This window comes from Morone saxatilis, unplaced genomic scaffold, assembly GCF_004916995.1.
Source record: "Morone saxatilis isolate NCDOM2014 unplaced genomic scaffold, NCSU_SB_2.0 Contig15, whole genome shotgun sequence".
Lineage (NCBI taxonomy): Eukaryota > Metazoa > Chordata > Actinopteri > Moronidae > Morone > Morone saxatilis.
Window position 1 is genome coordinate 20,919,830 of NW_023339707.1, and position 23,901 is coordinate 20,943,730.

The window sequence follows — 23,901 nt, forward strand, 5'->3', positions numbered from 1 at the left end:
GATCACGCTGAATATTTAAATATCCTGTGAATTATTTCACGTCAGACATTATTTCAATCATCAAGGAGATTCAACTTTGCAGTACAGAAACAATGTTCTCTATCACATAATAAAAGGCAAGTAAAAGGTTGCGCTGATTTAAAAGCAATACCAATGTGATTTTTGGGGGAAATCACATCCAAATCCAAATATTCTTAACGTACCAAAGGAGGAACATCCATTCAATTTTCCAAGTGGGAACAATCCATTGCCTTTTCTACTGACTGCTTCTGCTTCAGTAGTTTTGCAAAACCAATGTGGTTCATTTACAGTTGGTAGCTTTAGGCTACCCTTTTGTGTTTTATTTTTACGCTTGCTTCAATGTATTTATTATTTTATTCATTATTTTTGTTACCTCCTGTCTTATCTGTACTACTGTGATAATTTTATGCTTCAAAAAAATAGCTGTGTATTGACACATTGTTCACAGTTCAGTATACACACAACACTTTGAAATCAAATAGGGCGATTTAATATCTATGCTGCAAGGGTTAGGGGTTGCTTTACCTGTGTGGCCCTGCGGGTAAAGCACACAGAGAAGAACAAAGCATAGTTCACCGCACCGATGTGAAGAAAAAGACAGAAAGAGAGAGAGAGAGAGAGAGAGAGAGAGAGAGATAGCGAGAGAGAGAGAGAGAGAGAATGCTGAGACCACAATGTCCTGGTCACCACAGTTTGACTCAGAGGGGCATATTTAAGGCGCTCTGTGACATGTTTATTTTGGGCTTCAACCCTCTTGTGGACTCCTGTTGTAACCCTTACTAACAGTGTTAGTTGTTGCTGGTGGTGGTGGTATGTTGTTTTGTATGTCATTGTATGTGTGGAATTGACATTGCCCTTGACGTGTAACTTTGCTGCCTTCTTTGTCAGTTCACATTGGCAAAAGAGATTTATCTCAACCGGTTTTTACCTGGTTAAATAAATAAATATGAAATATGAAAAAGATAAATGCTAAATGACAAGTGAACATTATACACACACAATGCAATAAGACCATTGATGTTTTGATAGCTCTTCTCATTGCCACTCTAATTGTACATCATTCAGCTCAGTGTGTCTACCCAGTGAAGCGATTCAGTCTGTCCCCCAGCTGTGAAAATATGCTTCATACCAGTCATTGTAGTTGTTTCTCTTTTTGGAAGATAGTGACTAAGTTTCAAAGTAGAACAGAACAAAGTGGTACATTTGATTTTACTAAAACCATGTGAAAATTGATTGGTTGCACCTAATGCAGGGCTGTTAATTCCATCTTTCAGTCACTTAAGGAACAAATTAACACAATGCAAGGTTAGCTGTGATCTAGGTTGACATCATTACCGCTCTCACAGTAAAAAAAAAAAACGGACTCACAAAGCACAGCACTTACTGACAAACCCGGTATATCAACATCCTTTTAGTATGTCAGCATTCTCTGTTGACACTTTATAAAATAGGACAAAAGAGGACCAGATCAAGACTTATTACATCAATATTCCTGTTTGAATGGTTTCATCTAATTTTGAGGATTGAAACTGAACTGGATTGAGAGCAAGATTGTTTTGTGTCTTATATGGCATTTTACACCTCATTTTTGTACATTAGCTGCTTAACATTATCTAAGGAAGCTGAAACCAAGGTTGGAAAAAAGGAAAGACCTTTTTGTATATTTATTACGAACTCCAAAGCTAAAGATTATGTGAATAACTAATGTGTGACTAATACTACAAAAAAACATTCAAGGTGGGTAAGTGATTCTTGAGAAATCTAATACCACGATAAACCCTATAGGGAAATTCATTCTCTGCATTTGACCCATCCTAAGTACTAGAAGCAGTGAGCAGCCACCGTGCACATCTGAGCCAGTGCCTTGGTCAAATAGTCAGGTTTGCATGGAGGAGGAAACCAGAGCTTCTGCAGGAAACCCACGCAAACACAGGGAGAACATACAAATGCCACACAGAAGGGCCCTGACCCAGCCAGGATGCAAACCCAGGACTTTCTTGCTATGAGGCGAAGCCATGTAACTACTGTGAACTATGATGTGGGTTAGCAAACTGTTGCTTAAGTTGCTGTTGTGCAGCTAACATACAGAGAGGACGAGAGGGTTTCCCAGAGCCAGCACACCAGCTCACTGGTTCTCACAACTTTTCCACTACTATTGCTAACATCACAACAACAGCATATTTTGGCAGACTAGAAAGTAAGCTGAGAGTCTGTGGACAAGTAAATTAATGTAACCTGACACACAAATCCTGTCTGGAATGGCTGGAATAACAAGTTTGTGTTGTGCGGCTTGGTCCAATCCAGTTTGTTTGTTTTCCATTTATAGGTCCAGGGCTGTGTACAACAGCACACACACAAAGAGCAGAAAGCTGGTGGACCATGACGAGATATTCACTGAATTTGAAAAAAGTGTATTGGATTAGAATCGCATTACCTAGAATCGCTTACCCTACCTTTAACTCACAATATGTTTCAAATATGAGACTGTGAGAGGAAGCAGGTGTTTGTTGTTATCCTTGTGCTCTTCATGCTCCCAACACCATCTGTTGTATCTAAGATGATTAAGTCGAGAGATGCACTGTACTTATGTGAAAGACCTCTGTGCACTTTCTACTAAAAATACTTTATGGAAGGTCTTCGCTCCGTAGACGTGAAATCGTTTTCCTTCTGCTACCCTTGTTTATCTTAATAATCTACACTCCAGTTTGAAGACTGAGCCAAATTGTAGTTTAGGCACTTAACTCTGGCAAGAATCCATTTTCTGTGAGTGTTACAGCCAAGACATAAGGAAGTGTTTAGATTAGGACTCAATATTTTATCTTCTTGACACTACAAGAAATCAAGTTTAGGAAATGAGTGCAGTGTTTTACAGTATAGTATCCCTACATCTGTAGTATAAAAAGACAAAAGCTCCAGTACAGCTTTACACATTACTGCTTCTTGAAGAATGTCCTGGAGCCTATTACTAAGAAGCTCTGAGTCCTTGATTTAAGGCGTCCCTCTCCTGGGCTTCCTCGTGTGTGTGTGTGTCAACTGTAATCAACACTGTCCGTTCTCTAGACCATCACTTTAATGAGGACAAAACCCTGTCTTTAACCTTATCCTTGTACAGAGGACACTATATAGGATGATTCACATTTTAGAGGACTGCAGCCCTCTGCTTACTCCAATATCCTTTGTCCTCTGTCTTTGTGCCAGCTTTGCCTTTTGTGATGTGGGTGCATGGCTTGGCCAGTGACAGTCTGCGAGCTGTGCAGGGAGCAGAACTCGGATCTATGAGTGAGCAGTGAAGAGACTCTGAGTCAGAGGAGACAAATTCACTAGAGCCCCTGACTGCCCTTTCTGTCTAAGGGGCTACTTGGAAACAAACAAGATTAATGTGTTGTTGTTTGGGCTTGTGTGAGGTGTGAAGAGGCACTGGAGAAATACAGAAAATAAATAAGAAAATCCAAACAATGACAGAGATTTTAACAGAGACCTGGAGCAATGTGGGACTCTTTGGTGAAGCAGAGAGAGACTACTGTATATTATTTTCTGAATGGATTTCTAGACAGTTCCCTGTTACTCAGTTATTTCTCCTTTATGACATTTATTGTTATGTATTTTTTGCACTAAGTAATGATAGTTTGTTGGATATTTATGAATGGTTTCTCAGAGGAATATGTCTCTCTGCCTCTCTTTTTTCTGCATGAACTTGCATCATTACCTAAGTTTATATTTGCGTCTCGAGATTGCTCCATCACTCAACTCTTCCAAACATAAATTTGGTGTCTATCTTTTCTGTGTGCCCTGCTTTCCTCCCTGGCATTGTCATACTTATTATTCACCACATGTCTCAGGCTAAAACGTTTTCACACAGCAGTGGGCTCATCTCCCACATTGCTGTCATTTTAATGGTTGTTTGTCCGATAGGAGAACAGGAACTAACGGGGGAGGGTTATTAGCAAGGTCACCTATCACCCTATTGTAACGTCCAATGAAAACTGGGCTCAGACGGCTGGGCTGGTAGATTTGTAGCCTAAAGAGAGAGAGAGAGAGAGAGAGAAAGAGAGAGAGAGATAGGCTACTGTACCATAATGCGCCTTGTCTTTCTTTTTCACCTTGGCAATAATGCCAATTTGTAATTTCTGGTAAGCAATAACCAGCTTAGCTTAATTTTTGGGGAGACTAACATTTCATGAGCACAGCTTCAGTCAAGTCATGTCTCCCTAGTCCCCAGCAGACAACACTATTAATGCTTCTCTATTGCTCTCTTGTGGTTTCCCCACTTCCCTGCATCAACACCTCTCACTTCTAAAGTGAAACATAACTAGTTTCTCTAATTTAGGGTTGGTTTTGTTTATACAATCCAATTCAGATAACAGTAAAAAAAAATGTCTATATGTATCTAGAAATGTCTGTTAACCAAGAAAGCATGAACAGTAAAGAAATGTCTTTATTGGATTGTCAGTAATGACAAATCTTGAAATCAAACTGTATATAGCTCGCAATACTCACATTTTATTCATTATTACAATTAGAAACTAATTATTAGAAATTAAACCATATAAAAACATAATACATTGTATACTTCTAGTCTAGACATAAGAAAAAAACAATACAAAAACTAAAACATGTAAACATTGTTAAATTGCTCATGTAAGAATTTTTTTGTAAGCTTTACAGAAACAGGACAGCAACACAGGTGCAGTTTGCTGTTTATCTCTTCCTCAATACTGGAGCTCTAAATAACAGTCCATTATAACAAACAGTTCATCTTAGCACCTTTATGATTCAGTTTCAAGATTCTGTGTTATCAGTGCAGTCGGAATAAGCTGCCATTTCATTTTATACTGTAAGCTAACTAAAACCATCCTTACTTCAGTGCAGGTTCAAAACCTTTGCATTTTACAATTCGAATAATAAGATGGGGTTTTAGTGGACCCCCACTACAAATGGAGGATATTTGTCCTTTTTCATTCATTTTTAAAATCTACTGTCCATATACACTGAACTAATTCAAAGTGAAGGTGTCCCCTCGTCTCAGCTCTGGCTCCATCTCTGAACTCCGCTGTGTTGTCTCCACCTTGGAGGTGCAGTTTCTGAGTTCGCCTCTCAGCTCAGTCAGCTGCTGAGCATGGCTGGTTAGAGTCCCATTGACTTGCTGGAGAAGCCCATTTGATTGTCCCTCCAACTCCTCCCGAATTCTCTCCAGGTCCTCAGCCAAGTAATTCAGGCCCTTGCATTGGTCTTCCACACTGGCAACACGCCCTCCAACCTCAGTTACCTCTTTCTGGACTCCCATAGCTGTGCTCCGGCAGCCCTGGACCTCCTGAGCGAGCCGCCTCTTCATCTCCAGCAGCTCACCCTTAAGTCGGGTCAGTCTACGCTCACCTGTTCCAAGCATGGAAGCCTGATGTCCAACCAGCTGCACCACACCCTTTATCTGCTGGGCCAGACGAGCCTCTCTCTCATGCCAGGAGCTGTTGGATTGCCCCACCTGGTGGAGCACTGTTCCTAGGGAATCCTGAAGGTTTTTAAGGGTGTGGTTGACTGAACGGACATTGAATTTGAGTATTGTGAGCTCACCCTGGATGGGATAATCTCCCTCAGCTTGTTCATGCTGATCCCTGGGGGTTAGATGCCTCAGGATGTTCTGCATTGTGACATTGAGACTATTCAAACGGTCACCTTGCATGTCCAGTACCTCCTTCACATTGTCCTCCTGTCCCAGGTTAACACTTGGTGCAGCAGAGTCTCCCTGGATGGCGGATGGGTTTGGAGGTGAGGAGCAGGAAGAGGAACAAAGAATCTCAAGGCTGTTTAGGTGCTTCTGCACTCTGTCTACATCCACCTCTAGTCTCCCTCGGAGGGACTCCAGCTCCGTCTCCAGAGTGGGAACAGCGTGACCCTCCAGCAGCGCAGGGGCAGTGGCATTACCCAGCTCCTCCAAAGCCGTCAGTAAACGGCCTTCCAGGGCACTCAACTTACCCTCCATTCTGGCCTCCAGGACCTGTCCTGTCTCAGCTGTGTCTGGGATACCACTCCTCCTTCCAGACTCATTATTTTTAATCTGTCCAGTGAGGTTGAGCTTGGCCTCTACATACCCCAGACGCCCCTCCAGCATTCCCTCTATGTGGTCTTTGTGTCCACCCAGCTCCACTCTCAGGTGCCCATGGGACTGGTTGAGGCCTGCCACTGATGTTTCCAGCAGCTGCACTCTTTCATCCAGCCCATTCACTCTACGGCCGCAGCTTTCTGTAGCCTTTAAATCATGGATCTGTGCCTGGAGGTTTCTCAGCTCTGTTCTCAAGCCTGTGGTACTTTCCTCCAGAGTGTCTTCCATCTGCTCCTGCCTCTCACCTTGCTCTCTCTGGCACTGACGACTCGCATCCCCAGCTTTTTCTTCACATCGGCCCTCTGCACTCTCCACACGCTTCTCAAACCCACCAAGAATTTCTGTCCTGGCTGCACTCAGCTTTGCATCCATCACTGTCTCCATAGCTCTCTGGGCATTTCCTCCAAGATTGCCAGTGGAGTTTAATACCACTCCTGCTCTATTTGACATTGTCTTCAGTGCTCCATCATGTCCCATCACTGTTGCCTTAAGTTCCTGCAGCTCTGCTGTCTTGACTTGCAGCACTGTCCTGAGCTCCTCTACTCTTCCATTCAGTTCTGTAAGGCCCGGAAACACATGTGTGCCATCTAGACCCTCTGTCTCAGGGTCTCCCCCGGGAATCTCTACAAACCCTACAGTGGATGGACTAGAGGCTACAGCTGGAGCGGGAACAGGACCAGGGGCAGCAGAGAGCAGAGCTGACAGCATCCTGTTGGCATCCTCTCTCAAAGAGGCTCGTAGACTATCTTCCAGTCCATTCACAGTTCCCCTCAGGGTCTCCAGACCCTGGTTTAGACGTTGTACATCCTCCTCCATTCTATATATTCGTTCTTCTGTCTCACTGTCTAGAGTCTGGCCTAAAGAGAGAAAGAAGAGCTGTTAACACAAACATAACACATTATTGTGCCTTGGTGTAATTTTGTTTGAAACCGGTTCAGAATAAAAAGGTAAATCAGTCTTTCACAGCCCAATGTGACTCTAAAAAAGTGCAAGCTCAGTACTGTCATTTATCCAGTGTGAACACACTACATAGTGAAACCCAGTTTCCAGAAAACCCAGAAAATTAGTATGTAGTATGGAAAAAGGACACACCTATGGTCTCACCCTCAGGCTGTTCCCCACCAGAGACAGGCGGAGGGATTTCCTCTGGTATGTGTTCCTCAGGTCCTTGGCTATGATTATGTTCATGCTCATGTTCTTGGTCGTGTTCTGTGTGATGTGGTTCCTGGTGCTCTGGCATTGGCTCTGGTTCAGACGGATAGGGCTCAAAAGAGGTGTCTGGGTAGGAGGAGGACCTTGGAGGCCCAAAGTGGTGCATTGGGTTAGAGCCGCTGGTGGGAGGTCCTTTAGATTGACTCCATGGGTTGGCCTTCATAACTGTGTTAATAGGTGGGCCCTTGAACATGGGACCCTTGAACATGGGGCCTTTGTACTGTGGGCCCTTAAACTGCGGCCCCTTAAACTGTGGGCCTTTCATTGACGGACCCTTGAATGGCGGCATCATTTTCATGGGGTGTTGGTAAACTGGATGTCCCTCCATACAGCCATGACCAGAGTACCCTGGACAACAACGCCACTCCAGCTCTGTGACAGTTTTATGTGCCACCTTGTAGAGTGGTTTGTACATCAGACGATACCTGAGGGGAACAACCAACCATTAGTCAGAAACAAACACTTGACTGTGGCATGTACCCTGAAGTCAAGTGAATTTCAGTTTTATGTTGACTCAGATCAAGGGCTAAATGTCACCATAACATAATTAGAGCTGTTGTTTACTCACAGAAGAGTTGGACATTTCTGACCCCAGGAACACTTGTTGTACTCAGCTTTTACATATGGGGCTGCCCCATCCTGCACGGTGAAGGACACTGTCTTTTCAATTACATAGGCACAGTGGTTCCTTTGAGAGAGGAGATAAAAGATGACAGAATAGAGGTGAGAGACATTATTATGTTTTCCAGTTGGTAATTCGGTCATTCAAAGTGAAATTAGATTAAGTTGTGGACTTGATTCCTTAGAGCACAAGACAGAGAGAGAGAGAGAGACCAAACTTACTTGTGTCTGCTGGTGGGTTTCCCTTGGTCATGGTGTTGAGTGAGCCCAGCTTTATACTGGTTAAACTGGAACGGTCTGTAGAACTTGGTTTCGACCAGTGACAGAAGTAGACTCATGAACACAAAAGGACTCACCGCCATCACAGAATGCATCCTTGAATATCCACGTGTTAAAAGTCAAACGCTTAGTAAGAAAAGTCTTCAATGTGATCTCACAGTAAAAAAAAGTATTTCTCCATAAAGGGAAAGTAATTCCCTAAATATTCCACTCCGTTCACTTGATAGGGAAAAGAAGATATCTCAAAACACAAAAAAAAAACTTCAGTCTCGGCACTACAACCTTTTTTGGCTGTGCATAAGGCAGAATGCCACCCTGTGAATGCTGACCCTAACGCTGGCTGTGGGTGCGGTGGACTGGAGTGACAACAGTCCACTGTGAGGTTGGTGGACTACAGACACCACTAATAGGGCTCCACTGGCACCATCTGCATATCTCCTCCCACTCAACCTCCTCAAAGTAACACCAGAGTGACACTGGAGGAGGGAAGAGAGCCCTTACCTTCACATTCAGTGTCATTCCTGTGGTTTTCTGTCATACTCAGCTTTATAGAAAATACAGTTTTTATTATGCATCTAGCTTGAAGGCTGTCTCTACCAATCAGGGCAGAGGCTGAACTCCCATGAGCTATATTCCCATGGTGACATCATGGCAAACCAGAGGGGAAATAGCACATCACGTCCAGAGTTCACAACACAAACCCTTGTCCCAAAATAGACCTTTTTACATTTTAGGGTAAGAGTGGAAATACATAATAATCCAAGATGACAAGTGGATGTAGTTAGTAATTATTTATTTGTTCTTTAGAGTATGAAGAAGATTTATTCTGCATTGTGTATGATCCTTAAGTGTATAGGCCTTTTTCAGAGAGGACATTTTGACATGTCACAGTAGTAAAAGCACAAGTGTAACTAATAAAATTAATGATGGCTCAGTTCCTTTGAGCTGCTTCAGTTTCAGGATCCTGGTATTGTGCACACTGGCTGACTGTCACACTGTCATTGCTTACTGGGACACTTGAATGGAACAGAGAGATTGTTAATGTTATTATTAACCGCCTTTTTCCTACTATGACAAGTCAAAATGTCTGCTGTGAAAAAGCACTAAAGGCACATTGAGCTATGGGTCACAATCACTATATGTGAGATAAGTTGCTCCTTAAGAGCCCACTTTATGATATCACCCTGTGTTCCCATTTCCAGCTTATATTCTCTGTAGTTAAATTCTTTCTTCATCATCATCCTCAGAATGACATACAGTAGAGAATATCTCATTTATTGTTAATGTACATTAAGTTTCATACAGTGTAGAGCTGCAACTAATGATTATTTTCTTTATTGATTCATGCTTTAATTAGTTTTTGGATTAATTGCTTAGTCTATAAAAGAAAATATACGTCCAAACTTTTCCCAGAATTTAAGTTGCAGAAGTAAGTAAAAGTACCAATACCACAGTCTAGAAATACTCTGTTACATTACGAATACACAACTAATAGCATCAAATTATACCAAAAGTACCAAAATAAAAGTACTCATTATGCAGAATGGCCTGTTTCAGAATAATATTCATTATATTATTGGATTATAATTATTGATGCATTCATGTGTAAGTATCACTAATGTCACACTGATTGTACTTCTTTCCTACTACCTTATTGACTGCCGGGTAATTTAATCTACAATAATACATACTTCATGAGTTGATTATCCGCAAAGTAACTCAAACTATGATATAAATTAAATTGAGTAAGAAGTGCATTATTTGCCTCACAAAAGTGGCATGAAATGGAAAAACATTTGACTTAAACGATTAATTGATTATAAAAATCCTCTAGTATAGTGTCATATAGTGTGTGGTACTAAACCAGCATACACAAAATATATAATATTGAATGAAATCTGTATGGGACTCCACACATGCTTTTTCATACATGATCTGTGATGATATTGTTGAGGTTATTTGATGGCTTGACAGTCTCTAAAGTGAAATCTGTGAAACATCTTGAGCTCTATTACTTCACACAGTGTAAGCCCAAACCTAACAGCAAACCTCCAGGAGCGGGAACAAATAAAAATAAATACCCTCTGTTGAAGGCTGTGACAGTACACGCCCAGGACTGAGTGCCTTGCCCCACAAGCCTACACATTCATTCACAACACAAGTCTTTGTACAGTCGAGTAAGTTCACCACCCTATGTGGAGAAAAAGCCATAGAACACTTTCCACTTTAAGGCCAGTTAGACTGAGACACATTTTAGCTTTATTCATCACAATCAATTTAACTATTTCTAATTTAAATATGGAATTTACAATATCAGCTTTAGGAGGACAAACGGAACACCTCACATTAAAGCCTTTAAATGAAACCTTTAGTAAAGTTATTTAAATCTTACATTTCCTTTTGGCCTCTAAAACTGTTGATTGCACTCAACTTTTCTGTCCAGTCTGTTCCTCTCTTCTATTACATTGGAGAATGCAGCATTAGAATGAGCATGTCTTTCTTTTACAAGGTAAAAATGTACCTTATTATTATATATTATATTATATTCGGTGACTATGCAGACAGTCCAAAGGAAGGTGGAAGGATGGAGCAAACGAAACACCACCGTTTCCATTAATCGCCTAAACAACAGTCTGTTTTTTTTGTGTTATGAATCTTTTTACACCACTGCATTTATCTTGCAGCTGTAGTTACTGGATACTTTTCAGATTAGTTTACAATACAGACCTCTTATTATGTTTCAGATTGCTATAAGTGGTTTGCAGTTCCATCAAAGATTTCCTTTCTGAACTTTCCTGATTTTTCACTGAAATAAATGTTTGAGAGGTCCACTATTTAAAACAAAAAAGTTTATTGAGGTGCAGGACAAAAAATATCACAGCAGGGCACAAAATAGATGAACTCTTCACACTGATTCTCTTTTTTAAGGCAATGCTTTTAATCAATTTTATACTCTCCCAATAATCATCTGATGACCCCTGAGCTTTGACTTTTGAGCCTTTGTAGGGGTTTGACCGTTAGATTGACAACCACTGGACTATACTATCTAACTGTTTATAGGTAAATGAAAATTAGCTTGGTCAGCTACAACTGTATAACGTTGGTTATGCATTGAGTACGTGTTAACAGTCTAATAATGTCACATAATCAGTCACAGGGGCCATTTTTCTGCAGAACAGGGACTCTCGATCCTTTAAGTTCATGTAGCTGATAATACTAATTTTCTTTCTTAAGTAGCATTTGAATGAAGGACTTTTACTTTTAAAAAAGTAGCAATCTCAGTCCTCCTATCACTGAGCATATATATGTGCAGACCACCATAAATGACATTCTTGAAAAATGTTTTGCTGTGACATTGTAACATGACCTTATTTTGAACAAGAGTAACACTGTGTCCATTATTCTGCAGGCATCTTTCTCGATTGACCCTCTTTAGACGCAAGCCCATTTCCTGTATCCTGTTTGTACCCGGTCCCACCTCTTCTACCTGGAAACACCCTGTTCAGTGCAGATACACAACAGTGTGTGTTACATATTCTCCCTGAGCTCTTTTACCTTCTTGATGTGTAAACAAGCTTTCATTGTATCATGTGAAACATGTTGCAGAGCACACAAGCATCCAGACTCGGACTTTCTGGTGCTGTGAAACAAGTGCAGCTTTATTCTGCAGGCCGGTGGCGGCTCCACCCAGAGTTTTCCTTGAATGGCATCACACAGTTACAGCTGTTTTAGCTTCCACTCACCTGCCCGTCACACACGCATACGTCAGATTTAAGCTGTTCGTGGACTTCTCGACATGGCCACATTATGAACAGGGTGAGGCCACATTTCCTGCATGAAAAAAAAAACACCACGTACATGTATGAGTCTGTGAAAGTCTGTGCAACATATGGAGGCGGGTGCCGTTGTGTTTATGCATTCGCTTTTTTTTCTTTGTGTCTATTTAGTTTTAACACTAGCAGTCCAAATTCTGAGCTGGCCTGTAAATCTCTTTATGTGTGTCTTTAGGCGGTGCGTTACTGGAGTGTGTGGCTTTGGCAGTGCTTTCACAACAGTACTGCCTTATATAATATTTACAAATCATTTTCAGCATTTGTTTTAACTTTGATGTGAGTAATAAAAGAGTATGAAAGGACTTTATACATTTTTTATAGTTTCTTCATGGACTGAAGTCAACCTAACCAATACTATGGACATGATTAAACCTTATTATGAACACTGTATGACCCAGATCTCTTCTGAAGATAGACCATGTAGCTTTTAGTCATCAGATTAAATCAGATTGTATGTTCACAGCCATGTAAAATAACAAACAAAAGTAATTGGTCACACTTCACAAACCTTAACCTTGTTTCCTTTCCTTTTATGTAAGATTGTACTGTTTTAGTACACAGACACACACTGTTTTAGTTTAATCTAGTTTATTTTGAGTTTATTTTAGTAGGTGAAAAAGGATTCCTTGCGAGGCGTCACTGTCTAAAGAATTTAGTCATTAAATAAGACAAATGTTGGCCTTAGCAAACCTAATTGGGTGGCCACATGAGGAGCCAGAGGTCACGGCACACTTCACACGTTAGCCAAGAAGTTTAGTGTGTTTGCTGTTGCCAGACTCACATGGCAGTGTGTACACATCTGGAGACAGCCAACACACACACACACAAACAAACTGACATCTGTGTTATGATAGTCTGCTCTCCAGAAACCCTTTTTCCCTTAAAATTGACTTTTGAATCTTTTCATTTTTTCTACTATGAGTATTAATGCGTTCTCTTCTCCTGACAAATTGTTTTACATTTCTTTACATAGATCTATATTGAATTTACTTTTTTAAGGCAGTTTGGACAGAAGTCTATACAGGATCATTTTGATTGTTTTTACACATTCAACGTCAGAATCTTTTAAAATTAATAAATTCTGTTCTCAGTAAATCAAACCACCAGTAGAGCTCAATTTGCAGCCCATATACTTTTATGAACCCTTTTTATATTCATTGAACTTTTAAAACCTAATTGGACAAAACTAAATTACATCATTAATCTGTGTTTAACTGATATTGTATTTCAATTGAAATATGTCCGTTACTACCATTCAAACAAAGGGGCTAAATATGTAGTACTTTCACCTTAGATGCCCCTCCTGGACAAACAGCATAAAATACTGGATGGAGATTAGAATTGCATCGAGATTCTGTCCATAATGTACTGTGTGTTCGCAGTATGAACACATAGTTGGATAGATGGATGGATAGATTGATCATTTTTGTACTACAGTACTGGAGATTCTGTAGCATATTGCAGCTTTCTGATCCACGCTCGCAATAGACAGCAGTAGATGCTGTGAGTGAAGATGTGTCCAGCTCTTTTGTTGGCGTCAAACAAACAGCAACAATATAATGGGGTTACATCAGCTTCAGTTGCCAATATAGTGAAACCAGAATACATCACTGCGATACACAAGAGGTCAGATTTCAGATATTGAGTTTCTGGCAACAATAACATATACTTTAGTTCTAAATACGCACTGAACCACATTTTTCATTGTTTTTGAAATACCTTAACAAATCACACAAAAACCAGGGGCCATTACTTCACAAATATGATTTAAAAAAAAAAAAAAAAAAGGGAAGGAAAAACACACATCTACACCACCAAAATATGACATACTGTAATTACATTCAAATTACTGGGCAGTGCCGTTGTCTGTTCCAGTGTTAGTATTGAAGTTCAGCCCAGAGGGATCCACCACCGTGTGTACCACTGGATGCTAAATCTTATTAAATCCCTTGACATTGTCATGAAGGGTGTAGGTCAGGTTTTCCAGGGGGAGTATTCCCAGTACCTGCTTATACTAATCGTCGAGAGCAGGGTTGTCCTTAGAAACCCAGAATATGAGAATAGTCTTTATTGCTCTGTGTGAGAGTGTCGCAGTCAGGTTGGTGTTGCAGTTGTTTCCTTGCACTGTCCACCTTAAAGAATTGATGTAATACTCTTTATTTATTATTATATATTCCCAGTAGTAGCAGTATCAATCAGACTAAATCTGTGTTGCTTTTAAGGACTACAGTATGGAGTAATTTTGGAACAATGTTGGAAATATTGATCACTTCTAATATTGAGTACATTGCCTCTATGTATACAGAATGAGACTGCCCCCTTGTGTTGATTACTGGTTTAGATGTTATGAGGAAAAACTGCCACCTCTGTCTCTCTCTCTCTCTCTCTCTCTCTCTCTTTCTCTCTCTCTCTCTCTTCCAAAATGCTCTGACTTATCAACAGCTTACGCAAATGAGTAAAGTTGAAAAACCATTAGCTCTTCCTTGTGTTCCACAGTGTTACAGTACAATCTGTTTCAGGTTTGGGCTGAAGACTGTGCAGGATTATCTGGATCACTCCTGAATGACCATAAAAATAACTGAAGAAAAAGAATGCCTTTTTTAAACATTAAAACGAAAGGCAGCTGCTGAGTGTAAACCTCAAATGTATACTATTAATATTTGAGGCTCTTTGATGTTCTCTCCTGTGGAAACTATTAATTCAAGCGATGCCTTTCATCTTTTAGCGCGCTAACCAGGCCAAATGTGTCCATGCTTAAAATTTAAGGGGAGCCCCAATGCTCCAGTCTCAGGAACATGTGCAGAAACTACTCATACCCACACCCTGCCAATTAAACTCAAATTAGTCAGCTGGGTTTACAATCCCATGTGCAGTGTGCGGTGTAACTGGGATAAACTATATCAGAACACCGTTTTGAAAAATCCGGCTAGAGCCAATGAGGCAGTGACCGCCCGATCACTGCGGGTACTTCTGGCACTGGTTGTGGGAGGATGCGGAAGAATATCTGGCAGATGCTGCTATCTGGTGTGGAGTCATTTCAAATAAACATCAATCACATGATGCAGTATCAAAAACAGCAGGGAGCTCCGTCTTGCATCCACACTTGGCATCTTTTGATTCTTATAAACCCAGAAAGAGAGTGTTAAATCAGGACATCCACGGCACGCACAATGACACACCAGACTGTAATACTTGTGATGTTGTGAGCAGGGCTGTAACTGGGAATATAGGGACTCAAGTGTGTTCTGGGCCCCCACCCTCCTCAAACTACTAAGTAAATGTATGTCAAACTTTTTGTTTATGACATTTAAATACCCTAATGGTACTTTAACAAAACCAACAGTGGGGAGGGAGATGTAAATCAAGTACGTTTTATAGGCTCACTATGTTTAAGAAGAGGTCTAATCAGGCAACATAAGTGAAAACATGTGTTTGTGTTGTTTGTTTTTCGTTTTATTTGTTAGGATCCCGATTAGCCGTGCCATAAAGCACCTCTAGTCTTCCTGGGGTTCACATTTAAAAACAGAACAGTCGACACGAATGAACACATAACAAACAAAAAAATACATTCCAGTCAACAAAAATGACAAACATAAAAATTATTAGCGGTGTCAATTTTATTAAAACATTCATTAAACATTAAACATCACAATCAACACATAACAAACATAATACAAATAAGAAAAAAAAAACATGAGTAAAATGTACACTATTTGTCTGTGCGTATATGAGTATGTGTGTATTTATTCCCAGCACAAAATACAAATACTATCTACAAATATAATATTCCCAGGTGTTTTATTATTTACTTTTTAAACTTTCTGTGTTAATTTAGTCAACAACAGTGTGTACGTGGACTATTACTGGTGAGCAGGGGCTTTAATATTGTACATAAACTATAATATTCTTACTCCAGAATACACACAAACCAACTTCTGTTTTTACAAGAAACATTTAACCAGAGATGTTGGCTGGTGGCTACATTTTTATTTAATTATTTTCATAAGCAGACTGTAAGATGCTTCCAACTTAATGCAGTTAACTTAAAAAAAGCAGCTCAGTGGGCCGGACGCGAGTCAGAGGTTTGCACAGTGAACTGGAGTCAAAATATAGTGACCCTCTTTATTGAGTCAACATTTAGGAGGATCTATTGGCAGTAATATTCATAGGTATGTTTGCATTAGTGTTTAATCAACTGAAGATAGGAAATTAATCATTTGTGCTACTTTAGAATATTCTGTTTTTATCTACAGACACTGCAGGTCGCCTTAAATAGAGGCTGCTATCTTTCTACAGTAGCTCAAAACAGACAAGCCAAACACTGGCTCTGATAGGGCCGTTTGAGTTGTTGGTGAGTTTCATGGCCGCTGTAGTTTCTCCTTGGAAAGGGGAAGGTGAAGCAAGAGAGTTGCCATCTGCAACACTGCGACACTGCTAGATGCCACTAAATCCCACACACTGGACCTTTAAGAAGTGTTTTAAATGCAGAGCTTTTTCTTGTAACAGAATATTTTGACACTATAATATTTACTGAAAGCTAAGTAAAAGTACTTCCTCAGCACTGATGGTATGATCTAACTCAGGTGGGGCAGCTGTGGCTCAGGGCAAAGAGCAGGTCGTCCTCTAATCAGAAGGATGGTGGTTCGATCCCCAGCTCCTCCCACTGCATGTTGAAGTGTCCTTAAGCAAGATACTGAACCCCAAATTGCTCCTGATGTGTGTGAATGTGGCATGTGACTCCACTAGGGGGCAGTACACCACATGTTGCTGTGATCTGCATTTTAATTCTAACATCAATAACTAAATATTCTGTTTCTGTTGTGCAACTTGAGTATGTTCAGAAAATAATGCTTATCATTATTTTAGGGGGATTCAGACGTCTACAAGGTCATTCAACTTGTTCTCAGATACCCTGTAATAAACATCTGTGTCCATCCATCAGTGCACAACAGAGCACCTGCACACATTCACTTCTTTTCACTGATCAGGTGCCATGCACAGCCCTGTTTAATATTTTTGTTTTTCATGTGCTACCTTGATCTCTCTAATCGGCTTTCATCATCACCCTTTCACCACTACAGTCCTCTGCCAAAATCTGCCCCAGGGGGACAGTCAGGTTGCAGTATGTGCAGAAAACAAACCAGTGTTTCTCCTGCTGGCTCCAGTTTTATAGCATCAGAGTTTTATTTGCTGTTTATTTGTAGATTTCAACCAGATTTCAAAACCAGAGCCGCCTGATGTAAAATTATGAGATATTTATGAACATACATATGAGGATCACAAAGTGTATTTTAGTCCAGATCCTTCAGGGGCAATCCCTCAAGCTCTAGTAAGATTTGTAGCAGTGGATAAACAAAATTGCCCTCCTTTTTATATATTTATGTAAGACACGTCCCTCCTGCTGAGTTTTATTGATAATGGAGTATAAAACTCATCATCAATATGTAGTAAACTCCTCTTGCCACCGTTGTTGGGTGATGCTCAGGTTGGATGAATAGCAGCATTTGAATAGAGATGATAATTATAATGCTAAATGGCAATAGTGGGAATTATTTATTAATGGACCCCATTAAAGGGAGCCAATAGAGACCTACTTTTTTCTGAAATGCCTCACATTTTTTCTCCCTCTTTCTTCCACCAGCTTTCAATGCAGTGATGCAACTGAAACTCATTATTGTACTCGCTGCACTTTATTTTACTTACGCTCAGTCTCCCCTCAAAAAGCCTCCTTTTTAGTTTTTTTATTCATTTGTTTTCTTCTGGCCCTTTAATATTCCCTTTTTGCTTCATTTTGGTGGAAAATAATACGCTGCAAAAGAAAAGGAAAGGACACCCGTTAATGCTTTTTGAATGATTTTGGTTGGTTTGAGGTTATGTTTGGTGCAATAATGCTCATAATCTGGAGGTCACAGGTCACATTAATCCATTTACTGTTAGATGTGTAATTTATTACTTAAAAGTGACATTATTCCTTTACCTATTACTCCCTGCCAAAAGTAATTAGACAATTACACTACGAGTAATATTGCTTTTATGCTACTCCCCACAACATTGGTAATTGTGTCCGTTCTCCCCCAAATTTTTTTTTATTTGTTAAATTCAAAGTAATGGAATATTTCCAGCTGCTGAATGTGTTGTGTTTACATCTTCCAAACTAGTTTCCTTCACCATTACAGAAATAAATTCAAGGATGTGATTGTTGGATTTTAAATCAGCACAGAGGTTGTTACTAATGATTTTTTGCTGTAATATTATTACTGACATTTATTAGTAACAGTTATTGTACTTTTTACTGGGGAAAGCAATCGTATTACTGTAATATTTCTACTAGTAATGAGTTACTGCCCAGTACTGGTGACCAGTAAAGTAATTGTGCAGGTGCTCGCTATCAGCCTTGATGTCCTGCAGCTCTTCTGGACAATCCCCACATAGAGGGTCCATCAGAGAGAGAGGGCCCACTGCCCACTGGCGCGCACAGAGCTCCTTTTCTTCAAGAAAATGGCAAAGGGGGAATTCCTTAAGTTGGATGCAGCAGTGATGAGAAGCCCTTTCATCCGGCTGTTTTTCAGAGCCTCCACTGGCTGCGTTAATTACAGGGCCCGGGGCTGCACTTTGAGCTCACTGCGCTCATGCAAGCTCTTGAGAAAAAGCCGCGCGTCTGATTCTCACGACACATTAAAACACACACAGACACACACATACACACACATAGACACACGTGCGCCGGCGTGCACGCGCACACGCTCGCGCCCGCCTGAGCCAGCCAGCTGGTCGGGGACATTCTTGTGTTGTGTTCAACAACTTCAAGCCTGGCGAATGACACCGTAGGACGACGTGAGCTGGTTTTGAGAGGTTTTTTCTTTTTTCTTTTTTCTTTTCACAGTTCCGACCAGTAAGACTTGAGAGGATGCGGAGCGTCATTCCTCCTGCCAGACCTCACTGAAACTTTTGTCGGTAAACCCACACCGGAGGAGAGGAAGAGGAGGAGAAGGTGGGAGCAGGACCCGCAGCCTGTGCGTCGGTCACCGGAGACGATGGGAGACTTTCACTAGATCCACTACGGCACGGAAACACCATGGCTGTGGACGGTAGGCCGCTTTCTGTGGGTTACTCATCGACAAATACGTCGAAATTGTCTTTTAAAAACAGCCTCCATTCAGTGGGAACTTCAACTTAAAACACGAGTTCGTTTGTATAGCTCAATACTTGCGAGACCGGTTTTGCCAGGTAGGGTTAGTGGTCTCATCTGGTAACACTGCCTGCTGTATACTCACAGCATTATGAGAAAGTGCGCACAGTGTGAGAGTCTTAAACAGCTAAAAAGAAACAAAAAGCAAACTCTTGATTTTAAGAAAGAAAAAGGAGGACGCAGGCTGGTGGTCTGCTCATGGTCAGTGACTTTGGTGCTGAAACGGACAGCGCACCAGAAGGAGAGACCAGCAGGACCAGTATAATGGTGGCACTGTTGTGGTCACTTTGAGTATAGGCTCAGTAAGTTTTGGACAGCTACCATTTAAAATCCCCTATGTGCAGAACTGTATGTCATTTGCATTGTTTTATTTTATTCTGAATGCATTAGTCTTTGTACAGATAGTAAATAATATACAATCATGGTGAGAAATGTAGCTTATGTGTTGCTTTCTATGCCAAAGTCAGAAATGTTAAAACCCTACAAGTAGGAGCTTTAATCTACGATGTATATTAAACCAAAAGTGGAACATATTGCAGGCAGGCGAAGACACGAAAGACAAGATTTTTGTTCATGAAAGAGTTTTCCTATCCGGTGCTAGCAATGTTTTACGAGTGTTAGTTAATGAGGACTTTTTCATGCCATAAACGAGCAAAAACTACATTAAAAAAAAGGGAAAAACTCAGTCTGACAAGTGGTCTTAATTATCTGTATTTAATCCGGGAAAGGGGCGCATTTGTGTTTACAGCAGCAGCCTGGGGCTGTAATAACGCTCTGAAGGAGCGTTCACACATACGGAGTCTTGGAGTTACACCTCAAAGACATCCTATCCAGAGTTTTATTCATAATAATGTGGTGCTGCTGGTTTTGCCTTGATGATTGCAGGACTCAGCTTTTGCTGCGCTCTCAGTGGGAGATGCTGAATGACAGAAAGGAGAGGCACAAAGCTAGAAAACCAAAAGACAGTCTTTCATCTCCTCAAACCCCCCCCCTCGTATCCCCTGACAGTCTCTCTCGTTCTGTCCTCTTTTCAAATTCTCTTAGACTATTTAAGATATTGAAAATGCACGTTGGCGCACACACAAACACAGCTGCACACATAGCTTCAAACACTGTAAGAAAATTCTTCCAATCTGGCACATGAATCAGTAATGACCCATGGCTTTCTGCCAGGATCTGTGCCAGCGACAGCGTGTTTACTGTAGTTCCACACTTTCTTTAATTACTGGATGTTGGGAAGCCACCTGCTGTTAAGTGGGTTTGGATGTCTGCCTGCAGGCCTCCGCGTAATGATGAGAAAGTGGCTTGTCTCACAGTTCTGACATTCACCTACAAGCTCTGCACAAAGTAATAGTGGTAACGAAAAAGGCTGACTTCCGCAAATTACCGAGGAACTCAGGTAGCGTTTATCATTGCCTCATGCCTCCTCGGTGTATCAACACAGCATGTGTGAGCAGGTACTTTGTGATGAGGTCATCCCTGAATGACAGGGTGTCCAGGTGGGTCGTGAGATCCGGCTGTCTGATCACTATACACCCTGCTTTTATCTCTCCAGCGGCATCCAGTTTCAGTTTCTGCAGGCCAGCTTTGGAGTACAGGGCTCTGCCCGAAGACTTCAAGCACCAGCTGAGTCGACGGACAGGTGGGAACCTAACCTGGCATGACGGACGTGGACAGAAAACCGCCGGAGGCAGGACAGTGAAGCTGCTGCAGCAGCCGGGCACAGAGGCCCTGCAGGTACATTTACATGACCTCAATGCAGTGAATGGCATTTGTGTTATACCTCCCCGGGCTAAATTCATTCTCCAAGATCTAGGAGATACTTTTATATCTGCTTTAAATCAAGATATCAGTAGTTACTCTCACTTCACATTATTACAATACCTCGTCAGTGTGGTGTTCATCCCACAGAACAGAAACGGGGGTCTGGATAGCAATAGCTGTCTCTCTTTCGTGGGTCCGGTTGAGTTGATGATATAATCAGATTGTTAAAACTCACAGCAGTTAGTAGTCCTTCAACCTCACCACACTGTATGTTATATATTATATTACAAACTATTTTCACTGACCAGCACCAACACTGTCAGTCACTAATTACAGTTTTGACTGTAGTAGTAGTAAGTATGCAAGTCAAAACAAAGAGCAGAATTGAGGGAATCAGTGCTAACATTAGCAAGCAATGCTAACTACTTTTCACTTTGCCGAGTGGAATATAAACTGAAGAGCACAACAGACATCTAAAATCATTGATGGCACAAAACCTACATTGTGTCTTTTTATCAAAGTACATAGGATATACAGGGTTTTGACGAGCTACAATCTACATTATATTATTATATCTTTTCCTAAAACAAACACAGAGGAGAATTTACAGTCATAAATGGTGGAATCACCAAGTACAGGTAGTGGGTTTGTATGAATGCTTAATTGGATTGATACAAAATAAATATTCATATTTAATTGAAAATCATTATTGTTATTTATATTAACTGTAGTGTTTGCTTTGTATGTAAAGCCCCATGACAAAAGCAAGAGAGCAGTAGTGTTATGTTTCCCTTTTATTCTTATAAACCAGCGCTTACTTATCTTTTCCTTGTTGTCTTTTCAACACGAGTATGCATGGAAACATTCCTCGCTGGTGTTCAGTAACTCCTCTCTCAGATTTCTGTGCAGAAAAGTCTGAAAGAGAAAAGAAAAAAAAAATCATAGTCTGGCAAATGTGGCCGGTCACCATCCATTGTTGCAAATGGGCACTTTGTTAGCAGAGAATGGAAGTCGCTCTCTCCCCAGCGGGTTGGTGGGCTCTAACAGCCTTTTAGCATGGCTTTAAATAGCACAGGTCCTCCAACACTCGCGCTGTGCTGCAGCAACACTGTGTCTGTTGACTGAGAACAAAAAAGAAACAGAATTTAGTTTGATACCGAATGCTCGATGGTATACGGTCTGTGATGTTGCAGCATGCAAAGCCTTTTTTTAAATAGATCCCTTTATGTGAAACGTCTTCAGATCCACTTCTAGCAGCCGTTCTGTTCCAGTTTGAATTCAATTTTTTGCTGATATTCATTTCGTTATCTGATAGCAGCATTGTTTGCTCGCACATGCGCTGCCGTCAACAGAGACAATCCATTTGTGCTGTAAACTGGCCTCATTTAAAGCCCATAGTTACAAGTCCAAAAGCCCGTGCCTTTGTCTTCACCCCATGGAAGGCTCTTTAAAGGGCGGTAATGAGCTGGAGCCAAAGCTGCAAACATAGAACTGGCCTGGGCTGATAACAGAGTTGTATACAATGTGTTGTTTGTTTGCTTCAATCCTCTTAGATGCACATAATGTGGGGGTCGGTTTTATTTTGGTTTTGAGGAGCATAAACTTAAGTGTTGTGTGTTTGGCTGCAACATGTTTGGAACATTATTTTCACTTCTTCCACAGTTAGATATATTTAGTGTTTTTCTACATGTTATACTATAAACATACATATATATACACGCACATCCATAGTAATGCATGAAAAGCTGGAAAAACTCTAAACACTCATTATAGTCTCTCTGTGACTGGAAGTACATTTCAGTCACTGTTAAAAGGAAATAATTGGCAACTATTTTTATAATCAATTAATCAATTGTTTGTTTTAGAGCAGGAATGCCAATTATTCTCTATTGCTTCTAAATAGTGAGGATTTGCTCTTATGGGATAAAAAATATTTTGGGATTTTAGACGGTTAGTCAAACAAAAGTTAGAAAAAACTATTTGTTTGTTACCTTTGGCTTTAGAAAACTTTTCCTAAATATTCTCACATTTTATTGGCCAAACAATTGACCACTTAATTGACAAAATAATTGGGGGATTAGTTAGTAATGAAAGTCATTACTTGCAGCTCTAGTAGAAATGGTGACTTGGGATTTTGGGGACAATATTGCATTCATAACAGTGCCTGTTTGACAAAACAATACATTCCTGATAAACTGAGGAAAATGTTTTCTTCCTATGAAATGTGTTGAAACATCACAGCGGCATTAAAATGACTCTTTAATTTCCTGCTGCACAGTATGAGAAGTACCAGTCCTTGTGTGTGATAAATCAGAATACATGCATCCATACAAAGCCCAGTTCAGGAAACAAAATATTCTCATATTGACCCACAAATGGCAGCAATGAAGGGTTTTAGGTAGCACCTGTCACTATAATCTGGTGTCATAAAAGTAAGGGTGTGAAACAAGAAATACTTGCTCACAACAAAAAAATGGGAGTACTGAGCTGAGTTGAAAGGGACAAGTGAAATGAAAAGAGAGGAAATCCAGTGCTCTTTAAGTGTAGAGCAGGAAGCATAAAGATAAAAGGACCATGGTGGATTGGAAGTCAGTCAGGAGGCAGAAAAAAACTCTTCCTGGTGTCCACGTGTATTTACAATACATAAATGAGAATCATACACAGAATCTAGTTCAGTGTTTCCCAACATACATACTAAATAGGCTTCTTTCTTTGACAAATTCAGTGTTTTCAACTCCCTGAAGCTTAACCATTGTTCTGTTAGCTCTTTGGGTGTTTTAACTGTGTACTTTTCGAGAGTAAAGGCTGAATATATGAATATATTTTGTGTTCAGGTCTTCAGAGTTTAGATCTTAAATAATAATGTAAACTTTTAAAATAATAAT

At 40.5% G+C, this 23,901-nt stretch overlaps 1 protein-coding gene across 1 annotated transcript; it reads right to left on the reverse strand.

Moving 5' to 3' along the window:
- Window positions 1–5,014: 5,014 nt before the first annotated feature.
- Window positions 5,015–8,325, reverse strand: emilin3a (elastin microfibril interfacer 3a). The gene is made up of 4 exons (XM_035657360.1): window positions 8,174–8,325; window positions 7,899–8,018; window positions 7,223–7,755; window positions 5,015–6,975 (listed from the first exon to the last, which is right to left on the reverse strand). Exons 1-4 carry the CDS (start codon window positions 8,323–8,325, stop codon window positions 5,015–5,017), a joined length of 2,766 nt encoding a protein of 921 aa, XP_035513253.1.
- Window positions 8,326–23,901: the final 15,576 nt, after the last annotated feature.